General features: G+C 48.7%; 1 protein-coding gene across 7 annotated transcripts in view; it reads right to left on the bottom strand.

Moving 5' to 3' along the window:
* LOC135045631 (complement receptor type 1-like) overlaps nt 1-13,901 on the bottom strand; it is a 363,785-nt gene that overhangs the window by 209,412 nt on the left and 140,472 nt on the right. For all 7 annotated transcript variants that reach the window (XM_063955316.1, XM_063955317.1, XM_063955320.1 and 4 more), the window contains exon 3: nt 13,448-13,642. In XM_063955316.1, coding sequence (XP_063811386.1) covers nt 13,448-13,642 — 195 coding nt within the window. The remainder of the gene's footprint in view (nt 1-13,447; nt 13,643-13,901) is intronic.

The following is a 13,901-nucleotide window of genomic DNA, read 5'->3' as shown; positions in this document are numbered from 1 at the left end:
CCTTTTCTCGTAATTCGTAGAGGATGCTGGGGTTCCATTTAGTAACATGGGGTATAGACGGGTCTTTTGGGAGCCAATAGCACTTTAATAGCTTAATAGTGTGAGCTGGCTCCTCCCTCTATGCCCCTCCTACCAGACTCGGTCTAGAAACTGTGCCCGAGGAGACGGACATACTTCGAGAGAAGGAAATACAGATAGTGGTGAAATTCCCACCAGCTCACACCGAATTGAAAAAAAACCAAAACATGCAACATGGAGAAACCATGCCAACCAGCGTGCACCATGAAGAAATCATGCAAAACCGCATGAAACATGAAGAAACCATGTCAACCAGCAGGTAACCTGAAGAAACCATGTCAACCAGCAGGTAACCTGAAGAAACCATGTTAACCAGCAGGCAACATGAAGAAATCATGCTAACAGGATGAAACATGAAGAAATCATACCAACCATCAAAGAAACACAAAGAAATCAAGTTACCTAGCATGAAACAGGAAGCAACTATGCCAAACAGCATGTAACCTGAAGAAACCATGCATGAAAGAGGAACAGCAACAGCTGAACCAATACTTAACTAAGTAGCAACGCAGGAAAACAAAGCCCAGCTTCCTCTACGGACTGCAAGAAAAGGATTTACCTGTAGGTAATTAAAATCCTATTTTCGCTTACGTCCTAGAGGATGCTGGGGTACCATTTAGTACCATGGGGATGTACCAAAGCTCCCAGAACGGGAGGGAGCATGCTGAGGACCCTGAAGAACAGATTGACCAAACTTCAGGTCCTCCGATGCCAAAGTTTTGAACTTGTAGAACTTCAACAAACGTGTTCGACCCCGACCAATCAACTAGTCGGGAAAGCTGTAAAGCCGAGACATCCCCGGGCAGATGCCCAGGAACAACCCACTGTACGAGTAGAGTGGGCCTTAACAGATTTTGGACATGGCAGGCCTGTCATAGAATAAGCATGCTGGATAGGAAACATGATCCAGCGAGCAAATGTCTGCTTAGAAGCAGGACACCCAACCGTGGGGTAAATTTACTAAGATGGGAGTTCTATTTAACATGGGATGTTGCCCATAGCAACCAATCAGATTCCAGTAATTATCTTCTAGAAGGTGCTAGATAAATGAGAAGTAGAATCTGATTGGTTGCTATGGGCAACATCCCATCTTAAATAGAACTCCCATCTTAGTAAATTTACCCCTGTGTTGGGATCATAAAGGACAAACAGAGCGTCCGACTACCTGTGACGAGAAGTCCTTGTCACATAATTTTTCAAAGCCCTCACAACCTCCAAGGACTGTGAGGTAAATGAGGAGTCAGTAGACACTGGCACCACAATAGGATGTTGATCTGAAAAACCGACACAATCTTTGAAAGAAATTGCTGACGCGTTCTGAGCTCCGCTCTATCGTCATGGAAAAACAAGTAGGGGCTCTTGCATGACAATGCCCCCAATTTCGACACGTCGAGCAGATGCCAATGCCAACAATCGGACCACCTTCCAAGTTAGAAACTTTACGTCCACCCCCTACAAAAGCTTGAACTAATCCGACTGTAAGAACTGCAGTACCACATTAAGATCCCAAGGTGCCGTAAGAGGCACAAAGGGTGGCTGGATGTGCAGAACCCCCTTTCAAGAAAGTCTGAACCCCAGGGAGAGCAGCCAATAGTTTCTGGAAGAAAATGGATAAGCCGAAATCTGGACTTTATGGAGCCCAAGCGTAGGCCCACATCCACACCCGCTTGCAGAAAGAGGAGAAAACCATCCTAGTTGAAACCCCACCGTAGGAAACTTCTTGGATTCACACCAAGACCCATACTTTTTCCAAATACGATGGTAATGTTTTGACGTTACTCCTTTCCTAGCCTGAATCAGGGTAGGAACGACCTTTTTCGGAATGCCCTTCCGAGCTAAGATCTGGCGTTCAACCTCCCTGCCGCCAAACATAGCAGTGGTAAGTCTTGATAGGCGAATGGCCCGTTGTAGAAGGTCCTCGCGAAAAGGAAGAGGCCACTGATCCTCCAGTAGAAATCACAGAAGATCCGTGTACGAAGCCCTTCTTGGCCCGTCTGGAGCAATGAGGATCCCCTGAACTCTTGTTCTTACTATAAGTTGGAGAATCCTTGTGATGAGTGGAAGCTGAGGGAACACATACACCGACTGGAACATCCATGAAGTTACCAGTGCATCTACCGCCACTGCCTTTGGATCTCTCTACCTGGAACAGTACCTCCAAAGCTTCTTGTTGAGGCGAGAGGCTATCACGTCCACCTGAGATACACTCTATCGGCTTGTCACCTCTGCGAATACCTCAGGGTGGAGGCCCCATTATCCTGGAAGGAGATCGTATCTGCTGAGGAAGTCTGCTTCCCAGTTGTTCACTCCCGGAATGAAGATCGCCGACAGCGCCCGCGCATGCTCTCTGCCCAGAAGATTGTTACCTCCAACATTGCAGCCCTGCTCTTCGTTCTGCCCTGCCTGTTTATGTAGGACACTGCTATGATGTTGTCCGACTGAACCTGAACGGCTTGATCTCGCAGAAGATGTGCCGCTTGTAGAAGGTCGTTGTACACAGCCTTTAGATCCAGAATGTTTATTGGCAGGAACTGACCGGTTTCCTTGGAAATTTTCCCCCTGAGCAACGGCTTCCCAACCTCTGAGACTTGCAGCCGTAGTTAGAAGAATCCAATTCTGTATCCCGAAACTGCAGCCCTTGAGTAGGTGAGAAGTTTGCAGCCACCAGAGGAGTGAAATTCCGGCTTTCTGTGACAGGCGTATCCGCTGGTGCATGTGAAGAGGAGATCCTGACCATAAGACCAGGAGATCCAGTGGGAAAGACCGTGCAAGGAATCTTCCGTACTGTCGAGACTCTTAGGAGGCAACCATCTTCCCCAGAAGGTGAATGCACAGATGAACCGATACCCGGGCTGGCATCAGGACATCTCGGACCATTGATTGGATCACCAACGCTTTCTCCACCGGTAGCAACACCCTCTGCACTACCATGTCGAGAATCATCCCCAGGAAGGAACGCCTCTCTATCGGCTTCAAATGTGAAATTGGAAGCTTCAGGATCCACCCAAGATCACGAGACAGGTGATTTGAGGAAGCAACACTCCGTAAAAACAGTTCCCTGGAGTATGTTATGGTCGTCCCGATATGGAATTATGACCACTCCTGGTTTGTGGAGCAGGAGCATAAAGGCTGCCATGGCCCTGATTAACACCCCCGGTGTTGCGTAGAAGCCAAAGTTCACTGTTTAGAACTGGAAGTGACATAGTTGTAGTGCAACTTTAGATAGGCATAGAGAGGCAGCCAGATTGGAATGTGAAGTACACACCCTTGATATCCCGGGATACCAGGAATTCCTCTATATCTCGATCAGAGATCACCACTCCCAGACTCCATCATGAATCGAACACCCACCAGTAGGGAATCAATGACCTTAGGTTTGAATAGTAACCCCTGTTACGTAAATGAGGTGGAACTGGAATAATGACATTTGTTTGACAAATGTTATGATAGCTACCAGCCGTAGCGCACTTTCTGCCTGAGAAGCTAGGAAGCCTGATTTGAAAAATCTGTGAGGAGGGAATGCTAGAAATTCTAGACTACACCCCTGGGCAAGTCAACCGTTTCCAGGGGTCTAGGCAGGATATCGCCCAGATGTGTTACCAAATCTCTTTAGTCTCGCACCCACTTGCCTGATCCCCATGCAGTGAGGTCCACCGACAAACCGAAGGGTTTGAAAAAGGCAGAATCTGAAATCCGTCCCTGGGAACCTGGCGGTGCAAGTTTTTTGGATTTCCCCAACGTCCTCTAAAGGAAGTGGAGGAATGTGTGGAATCAGGTTTGAACTTTGCGTTTCGAAGGGATTGCAGTGTAGGTGTAGGATATAATGTTCTGGTCTGTGCAGCTGCGGAAAGAAGACATACCGACTTACCCGCAATTGACATGGATAATCCCGTGTCCCCCAACAGGGTCTTACCTGTGAAGGGCGGACCTGTCATACCTTACTCGGATTCTGTATCCGCAGTCCACTGGTGTAGCCACCGCCCCCCTGCGTGTCGAAACTGCCAGAGCAGTGGTCCCTGCGTTACGCAGGTCAATCTCCTTCATGGAGTCTATCCGTGAAGCCTGTAGAATCCTGTATGTGACATAGAAACAAGTACAAGTCACTTCTATACATAGAATCTAAATCATCAAGTAAGGAGCCTGACCACGTCACAATAGCCCCAGAGATGTACGCAAAAGTGGGTCTCAGAGTCACACCTGCAGCAGTGTACAGTATTATAGATTAGTCTCAATCTGCGATCAGCCTTTATGGAGGTTGTACCAGGTAAAGGTAACACAACCCTTGACAATTTAGACACTCTTTAGGGATGTGGATAATAACTCAGGGTGTACTCAGGTTTTCCTAAATAAGGAGTTTAACGACCCGCACTTAGAGATTATACTGGCCTGAGGTAATTGCTGCAGCAAACAGTGGGTCTGACCAGTGTAGGGTATTGCGCTGGCCCAGGATGCCCCTCACAGCGCCGTACACAGTGTGCCGCTGAGCCTTCCGGAGCGCAGCCTGTCAGAGCTGCGCTCCCACCCTTGTGCCGCCATTCTCGCCGGGGACCCGCTTACCGGGACTCCGGCGTCAGATTCACCACTCTTCTTTCTTCTGGCTCTGTTAGGGGGTGGCGGCATGCTGTGGGAGTGGACGCCTCGGGCGGCTAATGATCATCACCCTCAGGAGCTCAGTGTCCTATCAGCGGAGATAGGGGCCATTAACCTAAGGGTTGGATCCCACTCCCCCCCTAAGTCCCACGAAGCAGGAAGGCTATTGCCAGCAGCCTTCCCGTAAAATATCAAACTCTAGAAAACAATAGAACTAAGAAAACTCCTAGGCGCTCCCCTAGCTGTGACCGGCTCCTCCGGGCACATTTTCTAAACTGAGTCTGGTAGGAGGGGCATAGAGGGAGGAGCCAGCTCACACTATTAAACTCTTAAAGTGCCAGTGGCTCCCAAAGGACCCGTCTATACCCCATGGTACTAAATGGAACCCCAGCATCCTCTAGGATGTAAGAGAAACACAAAATAGAATATCCTGTGAAACACCTATATCAAGTAATAACCCTGACGCACTTAGCCCCCCCCTCAGGGTACAGAATATAGGGATAGCAATCTGAGTGAGATACACGAAGTAGAAATCACACAGCAGCTATATGCACACACACACAGTTACATGTACAATGCAGAAATTATGACAAGCAACAAAACTGCACTGAACTTTGTCCATACAGTCCCAGGATCAGCTCAGCATGTGAAGATGGCGCCCAAACACTGACAGGGAGTGAGGGAGAGAGAGAGATGCAGCTCCAGGGAAGGAACACTCTAAATGGCGCCCTGGGGGAGTGGCTACAGGTCAGAGCCTTATCCCCTTGCTGGATTTCACCACCGGGTACTGTGGGCCATAAGACAATGGTTTGTAGGTAAACCGACCTGTGCCCCTGCCCTGGTGGTCTAGTGTGGTCCCTGTACTGACACAGTGTCCACGCCAGCACGCGCTGCCCGCCTCTTAATGGACGTGCCGGATCCCGATTTCCAGCGGGTCCCGCCTGGGAGACCCTCTTACCTCCTCCCTAGATGCGGCCACGCGATCCCGGAGAGCTTCGGTGAGTGTGTGTACCTGACCTGCCAAACCGGAGCCTCCGCTGTAAGTACCCAGCAACCAGGGACACGGGAGTATGTAGCGCCGCTGGGGGAGGTGAGGGAGCTGCAGCAGGAGATGTCAGAATGACATCTAGCACTGACAGAGCCTCTGCTGAAGCCCTTGAAGTCTTCTATCTTCACTTTAAAAGCTCTTTTCAGGGTTGCTGGAGCAGCCCTGCCTGTTAGCTGCTGCCACTGCAGGGACCAACTTACAAACTGAGCTCCTGTGCACGGAGGCGGGGTTACAGAGGCGGCGGCGCTGAGCATCTTGGGAACAGTCAAAGCTTTTAGCCTGTTGGTGCCTTGGATCAAGATCCTACTCTACACCCCCGATGTTATCCCTGTGGAGCTCAGTGTACCCCGCTGCAGAAAGGAGGACTAGTAGATTTTAACATTTGCCAAAAAAATTAAAACACAATGCATTTTCAAAGAGCAGATTTTGTTATGAAAACCTTTAAAATCCTGTTTTTAGAAGGGTGAATTAATTACAAACAAAAAATAAGAATTTACTCACCGGTAATTCTATTTCTCGTAGTCCGTAGTGGATGCTGGGGACTCCGTAAGGACCATGGGGAATAGACGGCTCCGCAGGAGACTGGGCACATCTAAAGAAAGATTTAGGTCTATCTGGTGTGCACTGGCTCCTCCCCCTATGACCCTCCTCCAAGCCTCAGTTAGGACACTGTGCCCGGAAGAGCTGACACAATAAGGAAGGATTTTGAATCCCGGGTAAGACTCATACCAGCCACACCAATCACACCGTATAACTCATGATAGGAACCCCGGTTAACAGTATGATAACAACGGAGCCTCTGAACAGATGGCTCGCAATAACAACCCGATTTGTGTAACAATAACTATTTACAAGTATTGCAGACAATCCGCACTTGGGATGGGCGCCCAGCATCCACTACGGACTACGAGAAATAGAATTACCGGTGAGTAAATTCTTATTTTCTCTGACGTCCTAGTGGATGCTGGGGACTCCGTAAGGACCATGGGGATTATACCAAAGCTCCCAAACGGGCGGGAGAGTGCGGACGACTCTGCAACACCGAATGAGAGAACTCCAGGTCCTCCTCAGCCAGGGTATCAAATTCGTAGAATTTTGCAAACGTGTTTGCCCCTGACCAAGTAGCAGCTCGGCAAAGTTGTAAAGCCGAGACCCCTCGGGCAGCCGCCCAAGATGAGCCCACCTTCCTTGTGGAATGGGCTTTTACAGATTTAGGCTGCGGTAGTCCCACCGCAGAATGCGCCAGCTGAATAGTGCTACAAATCCAGCGCGCGATAGTCTGCTTAGAAGCAGGAGCACATAGTTTGTTGGGTGCATACAGGATAAACAGCGAGTCAGTTTTCCCGACTCCAGCCGTCCTGGAAACATAAATTTTCAGGGCCCTGACTACGTCCAGTAACTTGGAATCCTCCAAGTTCCTAGTAGCCGCAGGCTCCACAATAAGCTGGTTCAAGTGAAACGCTGATACCACCTTCGGGAGAAACTGAGGACGAGTCCTCAACTCTGCCCTATCCATATGGAAAATCAGATAAGGGCTTTTATAGGACAAAGCCGCCAATTCTGACACACGCCTGGCCGAAGCCAGAGCCAACAGCATGACCACTTTCCACGTGAGATAATTCAAATCCACAGTCTTAAGTGGTTCAAACCAATGTGATTTCAGGAACTCCAAAACCACATTGAGATCCCAAGGTGCCACTGGGGGCACAAAAGGAGGCTGAATACGCAGAACTCCTTTGACAAAAGTCTGAACTTCAGGCAGTGAAGCCAGTTCTTTCTGGAAGAAAATCGACAGGGCCGAAATCTGGACCTTAATGGACCCCAATTTGAGGCCCAACGTCACCCCTGCTTGCAGGAAATGCAGGAATCGACCCAGTTGAAATTCCTCCGTTGGGGCCTTCCTGGCCTCACACCAAGCAACATATTTCCGCCAAATGCGGTGATAATGTTTTGCGGTGACATCCTTCCTGGCTTTGATCAGGGTAGAGATGACTTCCTCCGGAATGCCCTTTTCCTTCAGGGTCCGGTGTTCAACCGCCATGCCGTCAAACGTAGCCGCGGTAAGTCTTGGAACAGACAGGGCCCCTGCTGCAGCAGGTCCTGTCTGAGCGGCAGAGGCAAAGGGTCCTCTGAAAGCATCTCTTGAAGTTCCGGGTACCAAGCTCTTCTTGGCCAATCCGGAACCACGAGTATAGTTTTCACTCCTCACCTTCGTATTATTCTCAGTACCTTGGGAATGAGAGGCAGAGGAGGAAACACATAAACCGACTGGTACACCCACGGTGTTACTAGAGCGTCCACAGCGATCGCCTGAGGGTCCCTTGACCTGGCGCAATATCTTTTTAGCTTTTTGTTGAGGCGGGACGCCATCATGTCCACCTGTGGTCTTTCCCACCGGTTTACCAGCATTTGGAAGACTTCTGGATGAAGTCCCCATTCTCCCGGGTGGAGGTCGTGCCTGCTGAGGAAGTCTGCTTCCCAGTTGTCCACTCCCGGAATGAACACTGCTGTCAGTGCTAACACATGATTTTCCGCCCATCGGAGAATCCTTGTGGCTTCTGCCATTGCCCTCCTGCTTCTTGTGCCGCCCTGTCTGTTTACATGGGCGACCGCCGTGATGTTGTCTGATTGGATCAGTACCGGCTTGCTTGGCTTAGGGCATTGTAAATGGCCCTTAGCTCTAGAATATTTATGTGAAGCGAAATCTCCTGATTTGACCACAGTCCTTGGAAATTTCTTCCCTGTGTGACTGCGCCCCAGCCCCGAAGGCTGGCATCCGTGGTCAGCAGGACTCAGTCCTGTATTCCGAATCTGCGGCCCTCTAGTAGATGAGCCCTCTGCAGCCACCACAGCAGCGACAACCTGGTCCTTGCCGCCAGGGTTATCCGCTGTTGCATCTGGAGATGGGACCCGGACCATTTGTCCAACAGGTCCCACTGGAAAGTCCTTGCGTGGAACCTTCCGAATGGAATCGCTTCGTACGAAGCTACCATTTTACCCAGGACTCGTGTGCATTGATGTACCGACACCTGTCCCGGTTTTAGGAGGTCTCTGACTAGAGATGACAACTCCTCGGCTTTTTCCACTGGAAGAAACACTTTTTTCTGGTCTGTGTCCAGAATCATTCCCAGGAACAGAAGACGTGTCGTCGGGACCAGCTGTGACTTTGGAATATTGAGAATCCAGCCGTGCTGTTGTAGCACTTCCCGAGAAAGTGCTACCCCCACTACCAACTGTTCCTTGGACCTCGCCTTTATCAGGAGATCGTCCAAGTACGGGATAATTAAAACTCCCTTCTTGCGAAGGAGTATCATCATTTCGGCCATTACCTTGGTAAAGACCCTCGGTGCCGTGGATAACCCAAACGGCAGCGTCTGGAACTGATAGTGACAGTCCTGTACCACAAATCTGAGGTACTCCTGGTGAGGAGGGTAAATGGGGACATGCAGGTACGCATCCTTGATGTGCAGGGAGACCATGTAATCCCCCTCGTCCAGGCTCGCAATAACCGCCCTGAGCGATTCCATCTTGAACTTGAACCTTTTGATATAAGTGTTCAAGGATTTTAAATTTAAGATGGGTCTCACCGAACCGTCCGGTTTCGGTACCACAAACATTGTGGAATAGTAACCCTTCCCTTGCTGATGGAGGGGTACCTTGACAATCACTTGCTGTGAATACAGTTTTTGGATAGCCACCAACACTGCCTCCCTGGCAGAGGGAGTTGCTGGTAAGGCAGATTTTAGAAAACGGCGGGGGGGGGGGGGGGGGGGGGGGGGGGGGGACACGTCTCGAATTCCAGCCTGTACCCCTGAGATACTACTTGAAGGGCCCAGGGATCCACCTGTGAGAGAGCCCACTGTGTGCTGAAATTTCTGAGACGGGCCCCCACCGTACTCGGATCCGCCTGTGAAGCCCCAGCGTCATGCTGTGGACTTACCGGACGCGGGGGAGGACTTTTGCTCTTGGGAACTGGCTGTATGCTGCAGCTTTTTCCCTCTACCTTTGCCTCTCGGCAGAAAGGATGCGCCTAGAGCCCTCTTGTGTTTATGGGGCCGAAAGGACTGTACTTGATAATACGGTGCCTTCTTTTGCTGTGGGGTAGCCTTTATATGCTCTACTGTCAGCAAAATAGTGTCCCTATCCAGGGTATCAATATTATCCGACAGGGAATCTGACCACGCAGCAGCAGCACTGCACATCCATGCTGATGCAATCGCTGGTCGCAATATAATGCTCGTGTGTGTATATATAGCTTTTAGAGTAGCCTCCTGCTTTCTATCAGCAGGATCCTTTAGGGCGGCCGTATCCGGAGACGGTAGTGCCACCTGTTTTGATAAACGTGTAAGCGCTTTATCTACCCTAGGGGACGTTTCCCAACGTGACCTATCCTCTGGCGGGAAAGGGTACGCTGCCAATAACCGTTTAGAAATTATCAATTTCTTATCGGGGGGAAGTCCAGGCTTCCTCACACACCTCATTTAATTCCTCAGATGCAGGAAAAACTACTGGTAGTTTTTTCTCACCGAACATAATACCCCTTTTTTTTTGTGGTACCTGGGGTACTATCAGAAATGTGTAATACATTTTTCATTGCCTCAATCATGTAACGGGTGGACCTATTGGAGGGTACACTAGTCTCATCGTCGTCGACACTGGAGTCGGTATCCGTGTCGACATCTGTGTCTGCCATCTGAGGTAGCGGGCGTTTTAAAGCCCCTGATGACATTTGAGACGCTGGAACAGTCACAAGCTGAGTAGCCGGCTGTCCTATGTCGTCAAACCTTTTATGTAAGGAGCTGACACTGTCACGTAATTCCTTCCATAAGTCCATCCACACAGGTGTCGACCCCTCAGGGGGTGACAACACATTTACAGGCATTTGCTCTGCCTCCACAGCATTTTCCTCATCATACATGTCGACACAGCGGTACCGACACACAACACACACACAGGGAATGCTCTGACAGAGGACAGGACCCCACAAAGCCCTTTGGGGAGACAGAGGGAGAGTATGCCAGCACACACCAGAGCGCTATATACCACAGGGATATCACCTATAAAGAGTGTTTTCCCTTATAGCTGCATATATATATATTATACTGCGCCTAAATTTGTGCCCCCCCCCCCTCTCTTTTTTACCCTTTCTGTAGTGCAGGACTGCAGGGGAGAGCCAGGGAGCGATCCTTCCAGCGGAGCTGTGAGGGAAAATGGCGCCAGTGTGCTGAGGGAGATGGCTCCGCCCCTTTTTCGGCTGGCTTTCTCCCGCTTTTTGTGTTATTCTGGCAGGGGTAATTTACACCTATATAGCCTCTGGGGCTATATATGGTGTCAGTTTTGCCAGCCAAGGTGTTAATATTGCTGCTCAGGGCGCCCCCCCCCAGCGCCCTGCACCCATCAGTGACCGAAGTGTGTGGTGTGCATGAGGAGCAATGGCGCACAGCTGCAGTGCTGTGCGCTACCTTGGAGAAGACAGAAGTCTTCAGCCGCCGATTCTCCGGACCTTCTTGCTTCTGGCTCTGTAAGGGGGACGGCGGCGCGGCTCCGGGAACGGACGACGAGGTTGGGTCCTGTGTGCGATCCCTCTGGAGCTAATGGTGTCCAGTAGCCTAAGAAGCCCAAGCTACCACCACTTAGGTAGGTTCGCTTCTTCTCCCCTTAGTCCCTCGCTGCAGTGAGCCTGTTGCCAGCAGGTCTCACTGTAAAATAAAAAACCTAAACTATACTTTCTTTCTAGGAGCTCAGGAGAGCCCCTAGTGTGCATCCAGCTCGGCCGGGCACAGAAATCTAACTGAGGCTTGGAGGAGGGTCATAGGGGAGGAGCCAGTGCACACCAGATAGACCTAAATCTTTCTTTAGATGTGCCCAGTCTCCTGCGGAGCCGTCTATTCCCCATGGTCCTTACGGAGTCCCCAGCATCCACTAGGACGTCAGAGAAAAGGGTAATTCAATTAGACGCGTTCATTTAACAAAATGGGTAGAAAGGGTGGTGGCCTCCACCACCAGGACTGGCGGCCAGGATGTCATTGACTGTATACTGACTGCCAGCATCCTGGCCACCGCTATAGCATACGGAACCCTCAATTAGAGCCCTTTTTCTTTGCTCGGTAAATGAACTGTTTGAGAGTTCTCACATAGAACCCAGGATAAGTTTCTGGACCTGTGTGTCAACAGGTTGCGCGGCACCCAAAAACAGGCAGTTTATCTGGGATTTGTTATCGTATCTCAGACCTGGAAAAAAGATCTACGTTAACTGCAGCCTGTGGGCTGTCCTCGGGGCTAACTGAAGGTCTAAGCACTACGGTGCCCAATACTGTTTATCTGGTTTGTTCCTCTGTTCTGAGTTCCCCATCCGGATTCCCGGTCCTTGCATCAGAGACGTACCAGGGATATAGTTTCCTCAAGCTCTTTTCTGGTTACATAATACTCAATTTCCCGATTTGGATTCTGGTTCCATCTGTCAGCTGCTTTGAATTCCAGGGGTTGCTTTGCTTCTGGAGTGGACCTGAGGCCTGACTGGCCTTTATGTATCATTAGGTGAATGGCCGCCCGGTGACCTGGTGGCTCCTAGTTCCATTTCAGTATCCTTGCATATCACCAGTCCATGGTCCTTATGTGTCACTAATGTGCTTAATCTCCTGTAAAACCCGAGTCAAAAGTAACATCAAGCATCCCCATTTTCTGTACATCAACTCAGACCAAGGGCCCTGAGCTAGATCTAATGAATTCCAGTACTGTGACAATGAGGAGGTACAACCAAATTAATGTGATTATGCTAAAAAAAAATCAAAATAAAAGTAAAAAGGTGTACGATGAGGCAAAAACAATTGGCTCATCTCAAGGTGTGACAACCATATCAGCAGAGAGAGGCATCACAGGTTTCTATCTTTCCATAAACAAAAAAAAACATAAGAAAAATCTTGGATGGAAACGCACAACAAAGTAATATCGCTGCCCTAGTCTGTTGGCTAAAATGTATCCTGGAGTCATGAATACTTGCTGGAGATGCATGGCAGCTGTTGGAACTCCTTTACATATTTGTTAGGATTGTCCCCTTCTTCAACCATTTTGACAAAAGGTAATAGAAACGACTAGTATCATTCTTCAGGAGAACTTGCCTCTATTCCCTAGCTTTTGGCGTCTGATTTTTGTACGAAGGCCTCAATCCCAATATAAAAAGACACTACCTCGCCATATTCTTAGTTCCTCAAAGGCTGTTATCCCAGTACATTGGAAGTCTGTCGCTAGCCTCACCATGCCCGAATGGTGTGTGCACATAGAACATTATATGGTTATGGATGACCTGATCTCCTCCTTAGCCATTATAAACCAGGTCTTTACTGCTACTTGGTATCCTTGGCTGGTTTACAAAGAATCAGATCATTATAAATATTTACACTTGGGGGTATTGTGAAATTAGTGGGCTATTCTGGTGTAACCCCCTAATAATATTTTTTCTAAAGACCTTTGGGCTGTGAGGACGTCTTTCTTTCCTTCTCTCCTCCTTTTATTCAGTTATTCTTCTTTGCCTTTTCTTTTGCTGTTGTAAGTTTAGCATGTGATACAAGCCACTATAAAAAAATTTGTTTTTGGACGACAAGATCTATGCATGGTATCCTTTTGATATTCAATATTACAAAATAAAAAGTAATACTGTATTTAATAAAAACAATTTGCAAAAAAAATAATAATAATAAATAATAATAATAATAATAATAATCTTATACTTACGCTCGCAGAATACATCAAGTTGTGACCATGTATTGTCAGGTAAACATTTTTTTGAAGTTACAGTTGTGCCAGTTATACGTTTATAGCCAGGTTGACAACTATATGTCACTACTGAACCAGTAGGAAAGCTGGCCTTATCAAGAGTATCCGTCGCTTGCTCTGCAAATTCGACTTTTTCAGGAGCATTGCAATCTCCTAATACAACAGAAGAAAACAAATAAGATTTTAGAACCATATTTGTCTGACATTTAAGGAATGGCTTAGATATGTTAAGATCTATGCATACCTCCCAACATGACCCTCTCCAGGAGGGACAGAATGCTCTGCTCCTGGACTTCTCTTAATGTATGATTGCCATCATCTGTGCTGAAACACCTTTCTTATCCATTACCTGTTCAAAACAGGTGCCGGCAATCAAAGGTGTTTCAGCACAGGTGATGGCAATCATAAATTA

This window comes from Pseudophryne corroboree, chromosome 2 (genome assembly GCF_028390025.1).
Source record: "Pseudophryne corroboree isolate aPseCor3 chromosome 2, aPseCor3.hap2, whole genome shotgun sequence".
Lineage (NCBI taxonomy): Eukaryota > Metazoa > Chordata > Amphibia > Anura > Myobatrachidae > Pseudophryne > Pseudophryne corroboree.
The sequence above is the reverse complement of the archived record's forward strand: the minus strand, read 5'-3'. Positions and strand labels throughout refer to the sequence as shown.